General features: G+C 38.2%; 1 protein-coding gene across 1 annotated transcript in view; it reads left to right on the plus strand.

Moving 5' to 3' along the window:
- The window catches only part of si:dkey-12j5.1 (uncharacterized), a 65,186-nt gene that overhangs the window by 34,762 nt on the left and 4,308 nt on the right, over positions 1-26,116 (plus strand). The window contains exons 9-10 of the mRNA XM_060861757.1: positions 15,970-16,023; positions 19,807-19,920. Of these exons, the coding sequence (XP_060717740.1) occupies positions 15,970-16,023; positions 19,807-19,920 (168 nt within the window). The remainder of the gene's footprint in view (positions 1-15,969; positions 16,024-19,806; positions 19,921-26,116) is intronic.

Consider the following 26,116-nt stretch of genomic DNA (forward strand, 5'->3'; position numbering starts at 1 on the left):
TCCCAACACACAGGTCTGAAATTCAGGCCAAAAGGAAACATACTATCAGGCCTATTCAGTGTGCAATTTTGCACAGATGCTGTGGTGCATAATGTCACTTTAAGGCAGCTTTAGTAAGAAGAGGGCTTTTGTCAGTGTGACACAGCGTTAGTTCTCAGTTGGACTTTACAATGGCATGTTCTTCATTTTCCCTCAATCTCTTGTCAGCAAGTTTATTTATTCTGGGCCCACCATGGATAATTGGCATCCACCAGCCATGTGTGATTGGTGCTTTTAAGTTTAGGCTTTTGTTACCCTTGCTATGGTGCTCTGGGCATGGTGGTACCCCACTGACAGGACAAAATCACATACTATTTAAACACCCAACTGCTTTATTATGGTTACCATGGTGATATAAACAACATACTTTTCCAGCTAGGATTTCCTAGGTTGTTCCTTTGTGCAGATTACTGAACATTGGAATTGCTTTTGTGATATTTTTAATGTGCTTATGAATTCATACTAAATGATGTATTCATGTTTTCTTTTGAAAAAATCAGCATCGGGTTTTAGATTAGATTTTTCTTTTGGCACTACAACTTTTTAAAGTTTAGCTTATAAACCTGTGTGGGAGGGAAAAATCCTCAGCGTGTTACTCTAACATGTAAAGCTATGAAAGATGTACAAGATATATTATTTCATACGTTTTTTTCAGTATGCCGTGCATATAACAATTTTCACTTTTTTTTTATATGAGAGAAGTGGTTGTAAACATGTAAAACATCTTGAAACATTGCATTTATTTTTTTACTGACATCTGCCAGTCTCGACAGGACTTCTTTGTGTTACCTTTCCTTGTATTGGTGAACGGTACGTGTTCTGGAAGAAGACTGGCCTAGTAAAACCTTTCCTAATGCTTTTTTCCCCTCACACTCAATTTCTACAGAGAGAACATCAAATTAGAGTCTAATCTTATTATATTCTTGGGATTACAACCCACCCAAAGTAAAGTGCAAATTCATCTCCGTGTGGAGAGACAGGATTAGAGCTCTTATCACTTCTTGATGAGATGAAAATCAAGCTATAAAGCTAAGATGTTTTTGAGCTTTGCTGGAGAGATTGTCATTTGACACATCAAATGAGATTGATTTGTCTTTTTTGCATTACTCCACACTATTTATTTTTTAGTTCGTACGTTGTATGTGTGCTTTAGACGTCACATCTTAATTATAGATGAAGAAATTATATAATATATACATTTTAATTCAAGTCAGTGCTTCATTTTCTTATGCTTTTAAAACTCTGTCTTTTTTAAAAGGATGTCTTGATTAGTTTAACATGTTTGAGACATATAGTTATTAGATACCTGATTGATTGAAAGATATGAGTTTGAATGTGGGGGGTAATTAAAGGCAGATGAGTCAGGATTAATCAGGCCAAAATAAGAAATTGCAATTAAAAGTTTGTCCCCTGAAATTTTATAAGGATCTCCAGTGAGTTCGTAATTATAGCTGCATGACAGGCTCCCTGATCAATCTTTCACTCAACCCTCCCTCTTTCTCTCTCATTTTTGTTCTCTATTTGGCATTAATTAACCTTAAGCTGTTATGTGTGGAACAGTTCAACAGGGTAACCAAGTAGAAGATCACCTGGGGTGACATGAAGCTTAGGGAAATATGCTTTGTGTGGAACTGCTTAAAGAATTTGTGTAATGTTATGGTGGGATAACAGTTTCAAAAGTGAATCTGATCTGCTTCTAGATGAGCCAAAACCCCAAATGAGGCTCTATTCCTCCGACCGTCACTTTCTCTTAGCTCAGGCTAATATAATTGGCATTTATATAGGCCTGCTTAAATGTCAGCCTGCAGATATGCAAATCACTAATCCACTAATAAGAGGCTCTGAAACATGATGTCATTTTGAATTGTCACATGACGTCAATATTAATATATGCCAGTTTTAAATACGTTGCCAAAAATGTGATACTTTGATTACAGCACCAGCAGACTTTTAGCCACATTTAAATCTTCTTAGCCAGTATTTACCCTAACAGTACAATCAGGATCCAGGAAGCACTCTGGGCAAATTCCTAAATCCACAGTGAGCCTAACTGTTGTGGTAACCTTGGTTTAATTGACATAATTACATAGGCCAATTGTTTTATTACAAATCTCTCCACAGGGGTAGCAGTCAATATGGACCTTTCCTACATCCTGTAACTGTTATATCACATTGTAAAGGAAGTAAATAAAATAATAAGCACTTAAGATTGCTAGGAAAAACACAACATAGTAACCATAAATATGTGCTGTATAGCTAGATCTATCTGTATAGCTAGAAAAGTTGCAACCCTATTAAAAAATCCAGCTGCCAAATCACAGGCCACGATCGTAGATGAAAATAGTTATAAGCTAGAAATGCAAAAATTGTATCTGAATGTGCAAATGTCTTAGAATGTCTTTGTGTGCTGTAATGTTAGGGTTTCCGCTCGGTAGAACTAAGGGACCTAGTCAAAATCTCTTTCAGTATGACCGTGCCCCTGTGCACAAAGCAAAGCTTATAAAATCATGGTTTGCCAACGTTGTTGTGAAAGAAGTGGTCTGGTCAGCATAGACCACTGACCTGAACCCCACTGAACATGTTTGGGATGAATTGGAACACTGGCCACATGCCAGGCTTCCTGTCATCAGTGCCTGTCCTTTTTAATGCTCTTGTGCTATAGCCATTCTCTAAAATTAGTTTGAAAGCCCTTATAGCAAAGTGGATGTGTTGTGATGACCAGCATAGTATAATGTCACTGATGTAACTACTTTAAGGTTTATACAAAGGTTTAATTCCCAGTATACATCACACCTCTATTTGCATCACCCTGAACACTTGAGTGCAGCAACTCCCAGATATCTGGTTCTTACTTTAAATATCAAAATATGAAAATATATAGTTATGCCAGACATCGCCAAGTACTTTGCGCTTCCACACTGGTGGTTGCTATGCCAACTGGCTTTGCTGGCCTAAGTGACACCTTGACGTGCGGTTCTTGATTAAACTCTGGTGGAAATGAAGCATTGTACAGCAATTGGATAATAGTAGGAGGTGGAGGAATAAAGAGCTTTTACCTCTAATGCTGGGTTTAATAATAGCTGTGTGCATGAGAGCAAATAATGTATCTGATTTTATAGCAAGGTCTGAGTCCATTACCAAGAGCTGTTTTTGTTTGAACAATGCAACATTAATACAGTATGGGATAATTCTAGACTTTTCTATTCTAAATGTACTTTCTTAGTTTCAAAATATTTCATCTGCAACTAGATGATGCCATATCACCAGTCAGTCAGTGTATATATATATATTTATTTATATTTATATTTATTTATTTATTTTATTTTTTCTATTTTTTTTTGGACAAGACTTGATATGTAAAATGAGGGGTTTATTGCCATTGGATTGCTCAAGGTAGTGAAAGCCAGCGTCTGTTAAAGCCTGCTGTTGAGAGTCATTATAGCCTGAGGTAAGAGGCTGTTCCTGTGCCTGGGAAGTGTGTGCGGTGATGCAGTAGAGGTGTTTGAGGTGTTAGCAGCAAGGGAGAGGGCCAGCAGGGCTTTAGCTGGATGAGAGGAGTCCATGATTATAGCCTGGGCTCTCATCTTGAATCTACTTAAATAGATCTTCAGGAGTTGTGTGATAGCTGTGGTAATGTGATTTCTTTTACGTCGTTCTCGCTGTTGTTTAGTCATTTGTGCTCATATTACCTTTTATAGTCCACCAGTAACCATCAAGGTTGTTGTGTTTGGCCAAAATCTCCTCAAAAACAACGGATGCTGCTGGTGTTTAGGGACTGAGATAAAGTCTCTGACAGCTGATCTAAATCTAGAGACCATTTTCATAGCTGAGCCGTCGATGCTGGCAGGAGTATGAGCCCCACTGATTGTCCTGATGCACAATGAAAAATTTAGGTTAGTTGACATTCAGAGCCAGATTGTGGTGACAGCAGGTGAATAGGTCAGGAATAACCATCCTTTTGGGAAACTCATCATTGTTTGGTATGAACCTGATCATTGTGGTGTCATCTGTTATAGATCTGCATACTACAGACATGGTATGTCTAAGCTCTGTCTTTGAGCTAGAAAAAGGAAGTTTCTCAAACTGCATTAGTGCATTTTAAAAATATCCTTAAATAGTGTGATGGGATAAAAAGATTTATTATTTTGCACATTTATTGCACTTTTGCTTTAATCCAAGTGTCGTTTGACACACTCTTTGCTTGTTTTTTTTCAACTTTTTATTAACATTTATTCCGCATCAATTTAGGTTATTCTGCGTAATAACCTAAAATAGCTTCTCCAGTATACTATGGCAGGTTCGCTATAACTGATTAATGTACATGAAATCATTCTTACCCACTGTAATCGACTCTACAATGAGGTGGATATTGGAAATTATGGATATGTATGGAAATTTTGCATACAAAAACTACTACACTGCATGTTGCGCAACATATTTGTACTGTACACAGTGTAACAGCACATCCTTATACACGCACGGTCCCAGTTTTTTAAACCAGGCAAGCTGGAATATTTTCCATATAGTTACTCTATACAGAACTCAGTCTATATACACCTTGAAGGGTTATTAATATGTACAGTGTATTCATTTTTCTTCTATATTGTATGGTACAGTATGAGTTATGTGCACTTTAATGTTTTGTGAACTGTTAAGTCTTAGTACGTCTGTCATCCCTGTTGCTCTTGTGTTGACACTACTTTACTCTTCTTTACTCCATTTTCCTCTATTTTTCTCTACTCTACTCTACTCTACTCTTCTTTACTCCATTTTCCTCTATTTTTCTCTACCCTACTCTACTCTACTCTACTCTACTCTACTTTCTACTTCACTGCGTTTTACTCTATTTTACTCTACTCTGTTTTGTTTGACTCTATCACACTCCATTCTTCTCTATTCAACTCTACCCTGCTGTATTCTACTCTACTCTGTTCTGTTTGTCTCTATTCAACTCTACTCTTCTCTGCTGTACACTATTTTATTTTTTCCTACTCTACTCTACTCTACTCTACTGTTCGAAATGATTTTACTTTAGTAAAATCAATTGGTAAATACTAGTCTTTTTGATTAAAGGCAATAGTGAATATGACACAACACACAATGCACTAGGAAGATTCTGTCTGAAGATTCCTATGGTGCTCTAAAAGTCATTTATCTATGCAGAGGCTGTGTAATGGTGTCAGACAGTAAACACAGTACACAAACTTCCAATGGGCTCTTTCATTGCCTGGGTCATTTTGGTCCATATGAATGTTAAGTGTGCAATTTGGAATATAACCTCTCTCTTGTGGCAGGTGTATAGTTTAAAATTCACTCTCCTTTCTGAGTTTTAAGACATTTTTGAGCCTCTCTGTTTAAAACACTTTTATTTCACCATAAGATGCTAACATCAGTGGTGGTCTTTACCACCACACCAATGCAACAGCATGGCCCGAACCTTAACTCAAGCAGATGGCTGAATAAAGTGAATAAATGGGAGCGGTTCTTTTATTTATTTTTGTACCTGAACAGATTCTGTATTGCTAGCTAATCAGACCTGCATGCAACCATAAAATGCTTATATAACAGCGGTGCTCAGAAAAAAAAAAAAGAAATGAAAGAAAAGAAGCTCAATACGTAGAGCTTGGCAAAGCTCAGCGATTTCTTTGCAACAGCGAGAAATTTCAGGAGAAGGAAAGTTTTTTTCCTACAGTTTGTCCTCCTGAGATTTCACAGTCACAGCTATTAATTCTCGATTATGTAGTAACATAGAAAATGAAGTAACTTTGCCGTTCTTTCTGATGACTCAGGACACTGGCCAGAAACGGTGAATGACCAATAAAATTTTGAGATTTTCAGATGTGGGCCAGTTAAAATAAAACACATAAATGAAAAATGGAGAAAATCGGAATTGGGTAGTTTATTCACCGAGAAGAGAAAAGAACATTATTCCCAGGATCAGCTTCCCAGGATGTGCAGTCCTAATGAGGCCTTGAAGATTCACCACCATGCAACAATCAACAACACTGTTATGTAATGTTATAGCACATGCTGTTACTCCTCGCATCACTCTCATGTGTGAAAAATTTCTGGCACTTTTTTTTTAGAATCATTCATTTTTTTAGAATCAAAATGTTGGAATATCACAGTGCCCAAATGTTGTGTAAGAAATGGCACTTGTTTAAGGAGATAATGAGCTCTCTTAATTACAGAACTCTTCTCTGAATATTAATGTGTTCATAGGTGTTCAGACATTCCTTTTGAAAAAACAAACTAATGAAACTGGCCTAGACAGAAATTACGATATCCTTATTTTAATATTTTGTTGCACAACCTTTTGTGGCAATCACTTAAATAAAGCGTAACTCTCAATTAGACTTCTGAACCGGTACACAGGTATTTCGACCCACTCCGCATGAGCAAACTGCTCCAGATGTCTCAGGTTAGTAGGGTGTCTTCTCCTGACTAAATGCTGCACCTCTTTCCACAGATGTTCAATAGGGATCAGATATGGGCTCATGAAAGGTCACTTCAGAATAGTCCAATGTTTTGTTCTTAGTCATTCTTGGGTGTTTTTAGGTGTGTGTTTTGAGACCCAGAGACAAAGCTTTCTGACACATTTTGCTCCAGAATGCCTTGATAGTCAATATTTCATTGTACCCTGCACAGATTCAAGACACCCTGTGCCAGATGCAGCAAAACAGCTGCAGAACATAACCCAAGCCTCCTCCGTTCTTTTTTTTTTTTTGCTTCATTTTAGCAACATAGAGCTGATGTTACTTGCCAAATAGCTCCAGTTTTGTCTCATCTATTCAAAGGACAATCTCCAAGAAGCTTTGTGGCTTGTCAATATGCATTTTGGCAAATTCCAGTCTCACTTTTTTTGGATTTGCTTTCAACAGTGAAGTTCTCCTCTGTCTTCCAATAAGTTCACTTTGGCTCAAAAAGCGACGGATGGTGCGATCTGAGTTTGTCGCTAATCTCTTTGGAAGTTTTTCTGGGCTCTTTGGTTACCACTCGTCTCTCTTGCGGCCACGTCCAGAGAGATTGGCTACAGTCCCGTGGACCTTAAACTTCTGAATAATTCTGTATGAGCAACCGTAGTCACAGGAACATCAGGCTACATGAAGATGGTTTTATACAGGGTTCCCGCGGGGTCTTAAAAAGTCTTAAAAGCATTGAATTTATTAATTTGGAAATAATACCTTAAAAAGTCTTTAAAAAGTCTTGAATTTTGATGTCTGGGTCTTAAAAATTGTGCTGTATGTAACTTCTCCATATTGTAATTTTCCTCAAAAGTTTCATTTGTCAACCACGATTATTTTGATTAAATGATGTAGTATAAAAGAGTGGCGGAACCAATAATTGAGAACGCAACGCAGCCCCGGGTCACCGTACAAAATACTGCGAACACGCGATGCCTTCAGTAAAGGAAGATCACGCGCTACGACACCACAGCCATAGACTATAACACAACACAACACAACAAGCAAAGGAGAAGCGCGAGAAATCAATGAAAATCTCAGCATTCCACAGGAAAGGTTGACTGACGCATGCAGTTATATTTTTAGTTTGTTTTTACGTTAGCTAGCTACCAATTTCATTCTGAGGTTATGGGGAAATGTAAATTTAATGAAGCGTGGCTGGATAAAAACTCTTTTCGTCATTGGTTAAAACCAGTGGACAACAACGTTTTGCACCATATGCAAAAAAAAGGATTCAGCTAGGTACAATGGGAATGAAGGAATTAGAGTCTCATGCCAAGTCGTCCAAGCACATAAACGCTCTCAATGGACAAAAACAAACTCCTTCCATCGCCTGCGTGTTTCAACCAACTAATGTTAGCCAGCTATCTGCTAATGTGCCTGAAGTGGCAACAGGAGCTAATGTTAGCCAGCTTGCTGCTAGCGCTGCAGACCCTCCAGTAGTGTTAATTTCGTCAGACGAGACGAGACGAAATATGTTCGTCAACAACCTTTTTTTATGACTAAGACGAGACGATGACAAGACTGCACCACTGTCCAAAAATGCTGACTAAGACTAAATTAACATGCATTATTGTTGACGAAAAAAGATGAGACGAAAATGTTTTGTATAAAATAAAAACTAAGATAAAATCTCTCTTCATTTTCGTCTACAATTGTCTCTCCTTTTTCATCAGCTGTTACGCCTTTAAAATATTCACAACGAGTTCGCAGCTTTGCGCTGTTGCTCAAGTTACAGGTCCGCGAAGCGGATCCCGCTTATTACATTGCTACCTACCAAATAAATCGATAATTTGACACAAAATGATGATTTAAAAAGGAGTTTATTGATTTAAAAATAATTGTATTGTTTCCGCTAAAGAAAACAATGGTTAGAAACGGTTAGAATCCTGTGTGTCCATGGCAATGCTCTGTTTTTCATGGCAATGGTGTGTTATAGTTCGCAGCGGTCTGTTATCAAGAAATAAAATAGTGAGTGTGTAGAAAGAATTCGTCCACACGCCGCTCAAATAAATAAATAATTAAAATAAATAAAAAACTCCTGAGCGCAAGTCCACCCTACTGTAGGTCTAGTCAGGCTTTTTGTGTTAAATTATATTTCCTGTCGCTGCACAGGCTCTTTTATTGTACATGACAGCTTATGACCCGATGACCGGTCTTTGCATTACGATTAAAAGCAGTATCAATAAAGTAAAAAATGTGATGTGCAGTCAAGTTCGAGTGTATGCACTGTTTAAACGAGTGTTCTCAACTTCTCACTGATACTTTTGTGATTCGCGGAGTTTTGACAAGTTTTATAGCCTTGATGTTGTTTCTTATTCAAAAGTGGTGACAGAAAAAACTCAGCACCCCCAACCTGAAACCTCTTCCCACGCATCTGTCACAATCACATCATAATCAAAATTAATAATAAGGCTTAAAACAAATGTATTATGCAAGGGAATCAAGTTTAACAATTACATGTAATATTGCTCCAAATATCATCAATAATGGTGTGTGCAATACCATGTATAACTTGCATTTTATATATTTATATATATATATATATATATATATATATATATATATATATATATATATATATATAGTCAATCTTTTGACTAAAACTAGACTAAAATTAAAAGACTTTTATTCGACTAAAACTTGACTAAGATACCTTGAGTTTTCTTTTGACTAAAACTAGACTAAAATGACGAGACTTTTAGTCGACTAAAACTAAGACTAACAAAAAAGAAATGTGAATGACTAAATATGACTAAAACTAACAAGGACCTTTGGCAAAAGACTAAGACTAAATTAAAAATAGGTGACGAAATTAACACTACCCTCCAGCTATGGCCGCAAATAGAGTGGATGTGCACACAGCTTTTGGGTCCACACCAACTGTGTTTCTTAATTTAATTTAATTTATTGTTGAGTTCTGATTTTCGATGTTTATTGTTCAGGGGTCTCTCAGTTCCCCATATTCCCAGCATGGAATAAGTAGCTAGCTCATGTTAAAAAACAACTTAACATTGTTCGGCAAACTTTCTTGTGGCCTACTGAAATGTTTTTATTTTTCACACTGCTTGGCTTATCTTTTACCCATTCCACATTTGAAAAATAAATGAACACAAGTTCAAGGATTTTGTTTTTATTTGCTGGTAGGGACGTGAAATAGGTAATAATTTTTTATATAAATGGTCTGAAAAAGGTCTTAAAAAGACTTGAATTTAACTTGAAGAAACCTGTAGGAACCCTGTTTATAGCCTTTACCTTTAACATGCTTGTCTATAATCTTCTGAGACAACTCAGCCCTTAGCTTATTGTGGTCCAACTCAGCCCTTAGCTTATTGTGGTCCAACTCAGCCCTTAGCTTATTGTGGTCCAACGCAGCCCTTAGCTTATTGTTGTCCAACTCAGCCCTTAGCTTATTGTGGTCCAACTCAGCCCTTAGCTTATTGTGGTCCAACGCAGCCCTTAGCTTATTGTGGTCCAACGCAGCCCTTGGCTTATTGTGGTCCAACTCAGCCCTTAGCTTATTGTGGTCCAACTCAGCAGTTAGCTTATTGTTGTCAAACTCAGCCCTTAGCTTATTGTGGTCCAACGCAGCCCTTAGCTTATTGTGGTCCAACTCAGCCCTTAGCTTATTGTGGTCCAACTCAGCCCTTAGCTTATTGTGACTGATTACAAGTTCGAAGACATGCTTGGCTTATCTTTTACCCATTCCACATTTGAAAAATAAATGAACACAAGTTCAAGGATTTTGTTTTTATTTGCTGGTAGGGACGTGAAATAGGTAATAATTTTTTATATAAATGGTCTGAAAAAGGTCTTAAAAAGACTTGAATTTAACTTGAAGAAACCTGTAGGAACCCTGTTTATAGCCTTTACCTTTAACATGCTTGTCTATAATCTTCTGAGACAACTCAGCCCTTAGCTTATTGTGGTCCAACTCAGCCCTTAGCTTATTGTGGTCCAACGCAGCCCTTAGCTTATTGTTGTCCAACTCAGCCCTTAGCTTATTGTGGTCCAACTCAGCCCTTAGCTTATTGTGGTCCAACTCAGCAGTTAGCTTATTGTTGTCAAACTCAGCCCTTAGCTTATTGTGGTCCAACGCAGCCCTTAGCTTATTGTGGTCCAACTCAGCCCTTAGCTTATTGTGGTCCAACGCAGCCCTTAGCTTATTGTGACTGATTACAAGTTCGATGACATCTGTGATGTTAATTACACACTTGTTATATATACATGTCCCTATGGTCAAATTATTTTAAATCATTTCTAGTGACACCATCATTTCTGTCTCGGACAGTTTCATTAGTTTGTTCATTTAATGCTTCTGTTGGACCACAATTCAAGAGCAGTGTCTAATTTTCATTAGTCAGTTTTTAGTAAATTTGTATTTATTATTCATTTTGTCAGTTTCAAGTTATTTCACTGACTTTTGTGGGGTTTTTTTTAATGTAAGGGTACCAACAATTTTGTCACACACGTATAAGTTACCTTGTCATCACTCCTTTACTCTCATTGTAAAGTGTGCTATTGTGATTTACATTACACATCCACTCGCTGTTATTATATATAAAATATTCTTGCCCCTTTGATGCTATTAAGTGGATTTAACCTCCTGGATGAAAAGACGTGTTTGCTATAACTTGATATACATACTAAATATATTTTCAGAGCATTAGCTTCATCTAATCTGCTGTATGTGTTTTATGGTCCTATCTAAGTTATAATGATTATATGTTCACAATCCTAAGTTGTTACTATAGAAATGATAATACTCGTTTAAATGACAGCCCACGCTATCGCAGTAGAATATTCATCAGTACCTTCTGATCCGGTAGATAAGAGAACGCTGCGCACAAGTAACTCAGCTCTTTCTTCAGCATTCATTATTTGAAGTACTGTAGCAACTCTAGTGATATTGAAAGAAATTGAGTGTTAAGTCTGTAACCTCATACATTTTTTAAAGGGCATTAAAACAGATTTAGACTTTCAATTTGCGTTTCTCCTATGATCAGCTTCCTGACGCTGTCTTGCGTTATTTTTATTTATTTTTTTGTCCTACTTTTATCAGCCACATCTTTCGAGTGTCAGCACAGGGAGCTGAAATGCCACCTTAGAAAGTGTGTGAATAAAACTCAGTCCCTGCAGTCATTATTTTGGCTTCTAATTCCAAGGGCTACGCTTAATTGAGGATTTTTCTAGCTCTCTGTGGCAGCCATCTAGAAATGTTGCCTTTGATTAATGTTGTAACTGTAAAATTCAGAATGTATGAGCTTGTGCATTTCTATACGGCTGTGAACAAGTACACACACACACACTGACTTAAACCAGCACAAACCTGGGAGGGTGCTACTGCAGTTCTGGTAGATTGGATCTGTCAAAAGTGTCACATTAAATATGTTGTTATTAAACCCAGACCAAATTTTATCGCCCTGCAAGATCGTAAGTTTTCTGGTCAGTACCCTAAATTATGTAACCACTGAGTGATGCTCCCTGCTCTTGTTCTTTCTTCCTGCATTTCTCACTGATTCACACTTTTCTCTTTTTCTTGTAATTGAAAATGGTATTAAAAAAAGATCCTCGCTGCATGTGCCCATCAACTACTTTAAAGCAAATGTTCTGTTGCATTGACCAGAAGGTGGATTAATCCTAAAAGTGCAGGAATACACATTCACCGTAAGATTAATCTGAACATAATCAATATTCCAATCTCTGTTGGCTACCACTTTTTTTGCTGTATGTTCTATGGGTGCATAAAACTCATTTTAAATGAGCCATCTTAATTCATTTCTCGAAGCAGTTTGATTGAATAACACACGGTACTATTTTTCATAATGACCACTGAATACTGATGTGACTTATCCGAAACGCACTCCGTCTAAAGTAGGAAAAAGGGAAATGATGTCAAAAATCCGTAATTGAATTTTAAAATGAATTCAGTGCGAGTTTCAGTGGCGGTAAATTCCTTTTCTGCTTAATGACTATATTAACTACAATAACGCCTTTTCTGTGCTAGTTCATGGCTTTAAATTTATTTAAAATTCAATAACACGGCTTTCACCCTCATTATTCGGCAGCTTATAAAGTACAGTTCCTGTTAAATGCTTAGAGAAGCAGCTATTTGTTCAGTAGTCTTGCGTAGCCTTCAGACTGATAGCATAAGGTCTGGACTCCATAGCAGCTTTTGTTGGAGGTCAAGGACATTGCAGCTCAAGGACCAGGACAAAAGGATGTCTGACTGACATTTAAATCAACCAATCACATATTCTTTTGTTCAAAATGTTTAAGGGCGTGCAGTCGTGAAAGTTGTGCAAATACAGTAAACTTTCATAATTTGGGAAATCCAGCGTGATCCACTGATTCTCATAAGCGTTCATTGTCACAATAGTAAACACAACAGCTTTCTTCTTCCACAGGAAAGTAGAGCATCATGACGGCTTTGTTTCCAGGTAGACTGTTAAAAAAAAAAAAAACAATGCACCACACACGTCTCCTGGAAATCACATAGAATCCACCCAGATGAAGTGTTTCCAGTTTTTTTTTTTTTTTTTTTGCCGTATGCATCAGATGTTCAGCCAACAGTTTGTAGGAGTAGCATCTGAGGGAGGCTGATACTATTTCTTCACTGGCAGACTGTTCTAGAAATGTTGAGAGAATCATGGCTAGGTCATGGACAGATGTGGAATTTACAGCCAATACATTCATTCATTCATCTTCTACCGCTTATCCGAACTACCTCGGGTCACGGGGAGCCTGTGCCTATCTCAGGCGTCATTGGGCATCAAGGCAGGATACACCCTGGACGGAGTGCCAACCCATCGCAGGGCACACACACACTCTCATTCACTCACGCAATCACACACTAGGGACAATTTTCCAGAGATGCCAATCAACCTACCATGCATGTCTTTGGACCGGGGGAGGAAACCGGAGTACCCGGAGGAAACCCCCGAGGCACAGGGAGAACATGCAAACTCCACACACACAAGGTGGAGGCGGGAATCGAACCCCGACCCTGGAGGTGTGAGGCGAACGTGCTAACCACTAAGCCACCGTGCCCCCCTCAGCCAATACATTGGAAATGAATTACACATACAAACTTGTATAGTCCCATGATTTCAGGAAGAGAATTTAAAGGTGCGGTGCACGATGTTTGAAAGCCAATGTTGACATTTGAAATCACCAAAACAAACACGCCCCTAACCCAAATGGGTGTCACCCCTGTTTTGATAGCTCCGCCCCACACATGCATACGTAACCCAGACGGAACCTGCTGGGGCAGCTGGCCGAGGGTATATTTTTATCAATAAATGAACTCAATGAGTAACACTATGGTAATATAAATGTGTTTTTGTAGTACTGTGTGTTGTACCATGAAAGATTTAGCTCTGTTTCACACCGAAGACGTTCAGGTCTCTCCAGCGCTGGAAAGCTGTCCCTATATTAACACGGGTCCTGCTTCTTGCCTTATCGTAAGCCTTTTTTCACTTTTCGTTTTTATCCGCCACGTCAATGTTTCAATCTTTCTGCTAATGTCAGACATGTGCACTGAACACTCTCTCCACCGCATATTGACAAGACATGCCCCTTTATGCTCATTGGCTACACGTTTGTTTTGTTTGTCGGCCCAACTCAGTTTTCTGACTCATTTCTCAAACAACGTGCACCCCACCTTTAATAGTAATTGGACAGTTTAAGAAAAGGTGTCTTGTTATTTCATGAGTACTATTTCATTTTTATCACAAGGCTGAAATTTGAGATTGTGGAGGCCAGGTTTAACCAGACTATATCCATATTGACAGTAAATGATTGAAAGATGAACTGCCTTTAATAAAAACACCCAATCGGCCAAAAGAGAAAACAGGGAAAACAATGACATATGACAGATTCATACATTAATTCAGACACAGAAGCGGTAGCAGCTGCTGACTGGTTTTTAATTAGCGTTATAAAATCCCTTATAACAGAGTCATGATCTGTTTATTTTTTCTCTTTAAATAGTCTAGAGGCTACGGTTGTCAGACGGTTGTCTGTAGCTAATGCCCAATGCACAAAGTATGTAATAAAGCAGCTTCACAGAAGTTCATAATACCTTAAGACTGGACGGGTTTGTCATTGAATTGAATAAAGTTAGACTTGAGATACTTCAGGGCAGATAGCTCCCAAGATGAGTTGCAAGACGAATACAAAATTACCAGCAAACTATTTTGGATTCATCCTATATTTCTGGTTGGATGCTTACGTTCTGTTCAGTAGATGGTTGGTGGTGTAAAGTTTTTGCTCCATTGCTGTACTTGGGATGCATACAGTAGTTTGAGCAACTTCAACTTTTTTCTTACTTTTGGAGCCAAATATCACATCAAATCCTTGCTTTCAATATTCACAAGGAGATTTGTTTGGGTTTAGAGTCATCTAGTAGATTCTTGGCCATTGTGCTCTCCATCTTACGTTCTTGTTCTCTCTGCTCTTCGGGGGTTTCCTCCGTGTACTCCAGTTTCCACCCCTAGTCCGAAGTTGTTGTCATTCTAAATCGTCTGTAGTGTGTGACTGGGTGTGTGTGTGTGTGTGTGTGTGGCGCTATGGGTTAGCACCTCATACAGGGTTTCCTTGTGCCTGGGATTGGTTCAAAGTTCAGTGGTTCTGAGTATGGATTGATGGGTGGATGACAGTGATCAGCAATTAATGGAATGTGCTATACGTGTTCACTATGTTTCACTTACTATTAAGCATCAATCTATATCAATCTATTAATAATAATACAAATAATAATAATAATAATAATAATAATAATAATGCACATAAAGCAATTTCAAAACACTTACATGCCATTTAAAAATTACCTAAAAGTATTAAAATGTTCCTAGTGAGGATTCTTTTATTTATAGAAAGTTATAAATAAAACTATAATATTGTACTATTATACAATATTGTTATAAATTACTGACACTGGAGACACCTTTGAAAAATTCTGAATTAACATTCCCTCAAGTATTGATGTTGACATATATATGGAGTCTCTGATATATAATAAAGGTTTTACTACAGGAACAATAAACCTATGACTTACCGTGTAGCTAGAACCACTGCTTGAGTCATGCCATTGTAGAAAAAATGAATCCAATCAGAATGACAATCAGAACTGAGAATTGAGCACTGTGGTTTAACCAGATATAAGGTTTTTTCCCCCACTGTTCCCTGTTGTGGGTCAGCACAGCAGATCACGTGGTCCGTGTATTAGATTTGGTGCAGGTTTTATCCCGGATGCCCATCCTGATGCGACCCTCCGATTCTTATCCAGGCTTGCGGCTGGCACTAAGAGTTAACTTTTTCTGAGGCTGGGTTAGCTCCCTGCCCGGGAACCGAACCCGGCCTGCGGCAATGAGAGCACAGGATACTGTCGCTGGACCACCAGGGGGCTTAAACCAGACATGAGTAAACTTTAAAAAAAAAAAATTTATTTGATTTCTCTCCTCAGATGGCCACAGACGTGTTGGAGGGTCTGTTAGAGGAGGACGATGAGGTTGTACAGGTGAGTGAGTTTAATTAGATGTATTAATAATCTGAAATGTTCACAAAATTGGTTTTAAATTTTCCAAGTTTCATTCAAATAGTAATGCCTGGATAACAGCCAGTGTTTACTGATGTTCCTTAGTGTTCATTCCATAAAGTTTTACGGATTATGATCTCTACCGCTTTCAGAAAACAAATGTAAAATGTTTACATGAATACGATAATTCTTTTCCAGAGTCTGCTTCAGATTACAAGAGAAATAAATATAAATGAATATATGTATATTGTGCTAGGGAACAAAGAACATACTGCACATACCATGGTATTGCACATGATGTGATCTTGCATGGTGTATGATAACGGATGGATAAATAACGTATGATGGAACTGTGTGTGTGTATATGTGTGTGTGTGATGGTTTAACTTAGAAATGAGAATAATCAACACACCTACACAAGTGAAAGCCAGAACCATATTCACATCATATAACAGGCTACACTAAAATAACACAGCTCCTGTAAAGGAAATGGAACTTTTAATGCATTTTGCATTTTCTCTTTCCTGCCCACTGACACAGGCAAACGTGTCGATTATTCACAGGCGTCACAAACGTTTTCCGATTTTCAGTGCTGAAGAATTTATAATAAATCTTAAGAATGAATGTTTTCTTGCTGTTTCTGCACTGAAACATTTATACTGAAATCTAGCCTTAATAACAAATTTAAAGCTTATTAAACCATAGGAACTGAAGCTTGGAGAGAATTTTGATGTGGCTGCTATTTTTTAATCAGATGTAAATCAGGTGATAAATTGTGTGTGAATCACAGAGTGCAAGAGGACAAACGATGCTGATTAATGAATTCCTACTGAGCAGTCGGAGGTCACGTACAAATGTCAAAAGGAAATTGAATCGGACGTTGTTTAATATAAGCAGCGTCGCAATATGATAGAAATATCAGAATATCTACTTAGGACCATCATTTAATTATCTTTCTGTCTGACTTGTGTTCAGGAGATCACAAGAGGCAACATTGTGTGTCCATAACTGCATGTGACGTATACATTGTTCAGCCATAACATTAAAACCACCTGCCTAATATTGTGCCCCCATTGTGCCACCAAAAATAGCTCTGAGCTATTGAGACATGGACTCACGAAGACCTTTGAAGGTGTTGTTGTAGTATCTGGCACCAAGACGTAAGCAAAGGGTCCTATAAATCCTATAAATTGTAAGGTACGGTCTTCATGGATCAGACTTGATTGCCCTACAGATGCTTGATCAGATTGAGATCTGTGGAATTTGGAGGTCAAATCAACATCTTAAATGATTCCTGCACATTTTTTTTGCAGTGTGGCAGGATGCAATATGCTGCTGAATATTATTATACTGTTGCCATGAAGGGGTGGACATGGTCTGCAACAGTGTTTGGGGGGTGGTGGTATTGATATGGTAGCGCAGTGGTTAAGGTGTTGGACTACTGATCAGAAGGTTGCGAAATCCCAGGTCCACCATTGCCCCTTTTCCACCAAGGTATTTTGAGTGTTGGTTCAGAGCCAGAGCCTAATTTAAAATCAGTTCTTTCTTTTTTGACACCCAAAGCACCGGCTCTGAACCAGGAAAAGTGGTTCTTAAGTAGCAACACAACATTGCTGGTCTAGACTTAAGAACCGCTTGCGTCAGGGGCTGCGGGCGGGGTTATTGTGAACAACAAGACAAAAGAGAACATCGTTAGTGCCATTTTTAAATCATTTTAAATCAGGATTCTTCGCATTTGGATGCCGATGTAGGTTCGCAAAGCCATGAGCATTAACAGTAAAGCAACATACACCATTGTTGATGTTGTGTTTGTGTTTGCCGCCTCTGCGCAAAAGTTGCTGTATAATTTTGATATACAGTATATACAGTATTTTGGTATACAGTGACGTAAGACTTGGCTCTCCATGGAAAGGCAAACCGGTTCTTCGAAGGCTCGCCAGTGGAACCAACTTCGAACCAGGACTAGAACTGAAAAAGGCACCCGGTTCGTTCTGGTGGAAAGGGGGCAAAAGCTGCCACTACTGGGCCCTTGAGCCAAACCCTTAACCCTCAATTTCTCAGTTGTATAAAAAAGATTGATAAGGACGTTTGCCAAATGCTCTAAATGTAAAGGTGTCAAAGTAACATTCACACGAATGCCAGGACCCAAGCCAGAACATTGCTTAGAGCTTCACCCTGCCTTCCTCTAATAGTTTATCCTGGTGCCATCTTTTCCCCAGTAAGCAAATTTTCCTGTTCCAAACAAATCTACCTTGAGAACTGACTATTCACTTGCTGCTATATATCCCAGCCCTTGAAAGGGGCTATTTGTAACGAGATAATCAATGTTATTCCCTTCACCTTTCAGTGGTTTTAATGCTATGGCTGATCAGTGTATATTATGTGTGGACATTTTGAAGTTTCATTACACTGAGCTCATAAAGAGTGTGCAGCTGTTTTGTGAGGTATCTTCCAGACTACCTCACTGCATTGTCAGGTGTTGTACAGACTCCGCACCGTTGTTGTGATGTATTCTAGAGTAGTGTGTGCAAATGTAGTGCGATGTATCACAAACTGCACAATTGAATTGTCCGGTACCTTCAAGCAGGCACATCTGCACTTATCCCAATTATAGGTCCAACATTTATAATATTGTGCTATTTGGGAGCTCTTCTTTCTTCCAGAATTCTCTTTTCTGCAGTGGAAGTATGCCATTAGTCAAATCTCATCGAATAAGTGCAACATAAACATAAGTCAGAGTGTGAAAATATTTCTCTAGGGCTATGACGAGGATGTTGAGAGGTTTGCACCTAGTGTGTTTTAATGCAAGTTGATGATTCACTTACTGCTTGCTGCACTAAATTGGTACAAGTGTCACTTGTCTGTCGAGCACCCCCTTCAACAACCCTCCCCTCACCACCACCACCCCCTAATCCACCCCCACCCCCCCCGAACACCGGTTATGTTGCACAAATGAGTTAGTGTTCTTGTCAGACGAAGTTCTCTCCCAGGCCGAGTGATTGATCTTGTTCTGTGGATCACTATGTGCTTGTAATATATATACAAGTAATAAAATCAGTGTCTGGCTTTCCTATTATATACCACCACTGACAGACATCAGTCTTAAATCAGCACTACTTTTACATTCTCAGCTTTCATACTTTCTATCATATTTAGAGGTTTCATAATCTTTTAGCTATTCTCCATGTCCCGTCACATCGTCTTCAAAAAAATTCTGACTCGCAAATCTTATCACTGCACGCGGAGCCAAAAGGATCATCGGTTTTTATAGTGCATTGTCTAATAATTTAACCAAATATAATGTAAGAACTATTTAAAAAAAACAGTACGATTTAATTAGAAAGGAATCTTACAGCTTACTATATTATAGAATAGAAAGTTAACAGAGTTTAGAGGTTTGTGTGGCAAATATATAATCCCATTGGCCAAAACTTATCTAATGATCAATAAAACCAACCCAGTTCCAAAATTTAAAAACTGTCACTGCTAATTAATATAAGAAAATCTTTTAAATTATGACTTTCATTACGGCATCAATGGTTTAATTGATAGTGATCGATGGATATATGGTTTAATAAGTTCTGTAAAGCTGCATTGAGACAATGTCAATTGTTAAAAGCGCCATACAAATAAAATTGAATTGAATTTACATACGTCATGATGTTATGAGAACACTCATTAAAGAGTAGGATTATTTCAAGTTATAAACCTTATTTGTTGTATCATAACTGCTTTTTTTTTATTTTATGTGTTTTTATTCTTCAGGTGTGGTATTTATTAGGATGGTTGTATTATCTCCAACTGGACAAGCCCGGTGCTGCAGAAGACTCCGAAAGCTTGAAAAAATCAGCCAGGATCAACCTTACCAAAGCAAAAAAGGTAACGACTTGCGAATTCAAACAATATCTGAGATCATCAGATTTATTTTTTATTTAGCCGATACAGGATTTTCTTTTCTGCTTACACACAAGCACACACTCCTTAGCCTTGGGATGACTAGTTTACTTTTTTATCGTCTTCTGTCTATCCGACTTCTGAAATGGCTTTTTGATGTTATTCGTGTCAAACTTCCTCTGAAGACACTATATGTAGTTTTTTTTTTCTTCCAAATTTCCTCGTTTTTTTTTTTGTTTTTTTTTGCCTCTATGTCTCTCTGACTCCATCACTCCGTCTGCCTATATGATCGGTCATGCTTTCCTTCGCAGTCACTCTTGTCCTGTCCTGACCCGTCTGTCTTTTTCAAGGAGGATTTGCTACATATTTATCCTTGAGCCATGCAAGATGAATCATTGGCACATACACAGAGTCTCTCTGTCCATCTTTATCAGTACATTCGACTAGACTCCTTTCTACACAGCCTTTCTAAGTGACCCATGACTCCTCTGGAAGAAAAAATAGAACAACCCTGATAAACTGGGCCAGAACATTGTTAATCATCCAGCAGCCCACGCTAGAATTGACTTGAACTCATCACCCTCAAACAGGTTTACAAACAGAAGACCAAATGCCAAAAGTCTTTGTGAAGTAAGCAAGTGTTTATTAAATAATTTGACCAAAAACAAGACACGGTGAAACCCGGCAAACACATAGTATATTCATCACTTAAGTTGTTTCTGCTCAATATTTTCTATGACCACAGCATTTAGTCACCAATTACAGAGTTTCCTTTATTAATCGAAGAGACTTTTGCGTCACGGTTACCTTTAATGCTTTTTAGCCATCTATAGTTACTGTTAACGTGGGATATTTTATTCATGTTTTTGTTTAAACCCAAAAAAAACGATAATTCAGCTCAAAAATAAGAGGTTTAATCTCTACAAGAAAAAAAATGAATTGATTTCTCAATTCCGGAAGCGTATTGCATTCACTTGAGGAAAAAAATCTACTCTGTTTTTCTGAATTAACGAGTTAATTATCTCAGAATTATGAGATCATTTTTCATGAATAAAAATTTTTTTGCTCTGTTTTTCTGAATTAACGACTTAATTATCTCAAAATTATGAGATAATTTTTTTTTGAAAAACATTTTTCTCACTCTGTTTTTATGAATTAATGAGTTAATTATCTCAGAATTATGAGATCATTTTTCATAAAAAAAAAAATGTAATTGTTCTGTTTTTCTGGATTAATGAGATCCCTCAAAATCCTGCCAGGAGCTCTATTTTAGGTGGATTGCATGGAAGTAAACATGTCCTGCCTTTCAAGTTTAATCCGGTTTTATTTTACTTTGGGTTTGAGACATTGGGAGATAATGCTGTCTTTAAGTAATATAAATGGTATTGTTATTAGTGCGTCAACTTTGCGCACTAATTCTGAGATAATTAACTCATTAATTCAGAAAAACAGAGTAGATTTTTTTTCCTCAAGTGAATGCAATACGCTTCCGTACTCAATACATCATTTGTTGCAAATCTTTATATACTGAAAGCAAGTTCTAAAAAAGTTGTTACTGATATCATGTGCAAGGAAAAAAAAAAGAATAAAAAAAAAGCCAGAGCCAAACAAAGGCATTTTTAACTCTCAAACACAAAGAAGGCAAAAAGAAAACATGGAGAAAAAAAAAATCATTTTTTTCTTTTAGATTTGACCAAAAACATGTAGGTCTATGTGTCTTAAAATAATATTCTTTTATTTCAATATAGTGCTCAGTCTCTTCCTTACTGAGGGAAGCTATGAAATAATTAAAAACATGAATTTCTGAAAATGAAAATTTACCTTAGAAACAAATTTCAGTTATAAGCATTTCCCCAAATGACTTTAAGACAATAAAAAATAAAGAGAACTGTATAAAAATAAAGGCTAATCTATCTTTTTAATTAGTTTTTACTTAAGTACACATTTTCCCCCTGACAACCTCATGCTCTGTCAATTTCTTTTGGGTTTATTTGGGAACGATAAGAAAAGCCTTCCTCAGAAATGGCATTCAAAATAGATTTTGTTTGTTTTAATTTTCTCTTTTATTTACAGTTCTGGTGTTTAGCAGACACCCTTATACAGAGTGACTTGCATTTTTATTTCGAATTATAAATTTGAGCAATTAAGGGCCTTGTTCAGAGGCCCAGCAGTGGCAGCTTGGCGGACCTGGGATTCGAACTCATGACGACCTGATTATTAGTCCAACACTTTAACCACTAGGCCACCACATCCCACTCTGTCCTATTTACAGTGCTTTCACTGTATAAGGGCATTAATTCCACATGGTGCATTGTAAACATTAAGAAAGTCCAAAGTCCAACCTGAACGTTTGACTGGTGCTGTATAAAGTATGTTTATTTTTATATTCAGAATGTTCACTCTTTTATTAATCATCATTCATTTTAAGGCCTATAAAGAATATCTGTTCATTAAATAATATTTATATGAATTTAATGGCAAGAGTGTTAATGGCAAGCAGTATAATTCGTTCAGGGACTCCGGTTTACTCCCCCAGCTTAAAGACATGTCCTGACTGGCATCTCTAAATTGTTTGTAGTGTGTGTAGGAGTGTGTGTGATTGTACCCTGTGATGGACTGGCACCCTGTTGAGCGTGTACAATACCACGTTACACCCTTGAGGCCCTAGCGAGAAGCTCCAGGTTCCCAGTGTAGGATGAAATGGTACAGAAAATAGATGGAGGGATAAATAGATGAATTAGCAGTGTTTATCCTACAGTATGTATTTCATGAAGAATTTTAGCAGATATGTTTTACATTCCTATTTTTCACATTCATGGCAGTGATTAAGCTCCTGGTAAACAGTATAGCTGTAATCGTTTATGTGTACGTTTTGTGCAATGGCACTTGATTCTGTATGAATGTGGTATAGGTGTGTTTGTCCTTTGATGGTGTATAAAGTAATAAGGAGAATTAATTCCTTTCCTGTTTAATCTGTACAACACTGGATCCCGTCATCTCTAGTTTATTCTCAATGCTATTCAGTGAGCTTTATTCACATGACTGTCGTGCTTACAGTGTTGCTAAAGCAGGTGATTAAAGTATTGATGTAAGGATTAATAAACATTAAGAGAGAACAAGATAAAAAGAAAAGGAACAACAGTAATGATAACGATAACATTAGTATTAAGAAGTAATTAATTAGATATAGAACTTAAAGTTTATAATTAGAATAAAACAATTAAAATAATTCATCTCTCTCTCTCTCTCTGCTCCCCCTCTTTCTCTGTCCCCCCCTCTCTCTCTGTCTATCTCTCTGCTCCCCCTCTCTCTCTGTCTGTCTCTCTTTCTCTGCCCCCCCCCTCTCTGTCTATCTCTCTGCTCCCCCCTCTGTCTGTCTCTCTTTCTCTGTCCCTCATCCCCTCTCTCTCTCTGCCTATCTCTCTGCTCCCACTCTCTGTCTCTCTTTCTCTGTCCCCCCCCTCTCTCTGTCTATCTCTCTGCTCCCCCCCTCTCTCTGCCCCCCTCTATCTCTTGCCCCCCCCTCTCTCTGTCTATCTCTTGCTCCCCCCTCTCTCTCTGTCTGTCTCTCTTTCTCTGTCCCCCCCCCCTCTCTCTGTCTATCTCTCTGCTCCCCCCCCTGTCTGTCTCTCTTTCTCTGCCCCCCCCCTCTGTCTATCTCTTTGCTCCCCCTCTCTCACTGTCTCTCTTTCTCTGTCCCTCCCCCCTCTCTCTGTCTATCTCTCTGCTCCCCCCTCTCTCTGTTCCCCCCTCTCTCTGTCTATCTCTCTGCTCCCCCTCTCTCTGCCCCCCTCTCTCTGCCCTCCCCTCTCTCTGCCCCCCCTCTCTCTGCTCCCCCTCTCTCTGTCTGTCTGTCTCTCTTTCTCTGCCCCCCCCATCTCTCTCTTCTCCCCCTCTCTCTCTGTCTGTCTCTCTTTCTCTGTCCCCCTCTGTCTCTTTCTCTGCTCCCCCTCTCTCTCTGCTCCCCCCCTCTCTCTCACTCACTCACTCACTCACTCACACACACACACACACACACACACACACACACACACACACACACACACTGTCTTTTTGCTATCTTTCTCTTTTCACCCCTACAGATTCTTTCTCTCTCACCTTGCCTTTGTACTTTCTCTTCCTGTTCCCACATTTTACTTTCAGCACTCTTCTTTTCTTCGTCACAGTCTGTGGCTCCAGGCGCAGTTCAGATTCAGCTTCAGTTGCTATTTGCCCATTGACTTTCTGCCTCCTGCTCGACACCGACTTTGAAGTCTCTTTTTCTCCGTCTCCGTATCTCGTTTGCTTTCTGGGCAAACTGAGAAATTTGCAGACATAACTGTTGTGAAATGTGGCATAAATGTGCAGGTTGAAAGTGAGCATGAAGGCTGTGTTTGTGCATTGTAAACTCCTGTGAACTTTGTTCAAACAGACACATCAAGGTCAGTGATCTGCGTGTGTGTGTGCGCTATGGGATTAGGGTTGAAGTCATCGACCTCACATTTCCCCCCAATTCTGAATCTGTATAATTATCTGCTTTGCTGTGCTGCCATGTGATTGGCTGATTGGATAACTGCATAAATACGGAGGTTTACAGCTATTCCTATTTAAAGTTTGTATGTGTATGTTGTTTTTTTTTTCGTTTGAATTTTAACCAAATAATTATGTTAGTCCTTTAAATTAAGCATTTCCCTTGTTCATGTTCAGTGACTGAAATCATTACATAAATGATGATGATGATGATGATGATTACATTTATTGAATATCATTATTGTGATCTTAGTCTTAATTGTTTTTTGAATTTCAGTTAAATAGAATTTTCTGTGCATCACCAAGAGGTACTCTTAGTGCAAGGTTTAAGTGTGTATACACACACACACACACACACACACACACACACATTTGTAAAAGAAAGAAAGGGCAGGAAAAGAGGATTAATCCATGTTATCAGCATAGATTTGAGGGGGAGATAGTGTATGTGTGCACATTTGTACACGCTGTGTGGACGTTAAGGTTAGTTTCAGATCAAGCATCTCCTGCCAAGTAGTCCATCAGAAGAGGATAGAGAGCATGAGATAAAGAATGGTGCTGAGAGTCAGAGATAAAAGCTTAGAGATGGTGATTTAAGAAGGAGACAAGTCAGGGACAAGTCACTGATCATAATCTGATTGATCTCGGCAAGAGAGAGAAGAGAAAAGAGGCAGAAAAATGCCACAGCAAAAAAGTCGTTTTTTTCCCGTGTTTAATAGTGTCAGATATTAGTAGGTTATTGTAAAGGTAATTAGTAGAATTGCTAACATTATGCTAGAAATGTATTTATTAGTGTCGTGTTGCTTCAAGTATACAATGTGGCATGCCGCATCTACACGAGAAGATTTCTAAAAACAGCAGTGATTTGTTCAACCTGTGCTTCTCAAACTGTTGAGATTAATTTCAACCCTGGTAAAGTTATTAGAAGTATTATTAGTGTATCTGTCTGCTGTTGATGTAAAGAATACAAAGAGAGAGGTGTGCGTGTGTTTTATTACAACCTGGATCTAGACATTATCATTAACAAATGATAAGTTTGTTAGTGTTTCCCAGTCAAGTGTAGCCACCCAGTCAGCCACCACCATGCTTCACAGTGCGGATAGTGCTGCCTGAAACTAGCATCGATGGGATTCTGACAAACATCCTGCTTTGTGTAAAGGTCTAAAATTTCTAGATGTGTGTCATCAGACTTGGGAAATATTTTCCACCCTCAAAGAGTCTCCAGACATTTCATTTTTCTATTTTTTTTTTTACTTTCCACTAATGACATAAATCCCACTCTTCCATAAAGCCCAGCACAGTAAACAGTATCAAAGATGCAGTAATGCTTCAGATATGCAGATATATACAAGTACTGTAGTGCAAAAGAACCGGCTAAACATTAAATCAAAACCATGCGAAAATAATGTTTTTTCAGGCTCATTACTAATAACAATGTTTGCACCGCTGAGGCAGTATGTCATTTAATGGCGTTTTCTTTAAAAACTCTTTCGCTTTTATCTTAAAAACACTTCTTCCATCTCTCACTCGGGTTCTAACGCCTTTATGTACATTATTCGGCATTACAGAGATATAGAATATTAACAAAACAAATATTGCAGGACGCATATAGAGATACAGCCGTGTGTGTGCACTTTGATAGAATGGATATAGATAAACAAAGCTTCATTAT

This window comes from Tachysurus vachellii, chromosome 25 (genome assembly GCF_030014155.1).
Source record: "Tachysurus vachellii isolate PV-2020 chromosome 25, HZAU_Pvac_v1, whole genome shotgun sequence".
NCBI classification, from domain to species: Eukaryota; Metazoa; Chordata; class Actinopteri; order Siluriformes; family Bagridae; genus Tachysurus; species Tachysurus vachellii.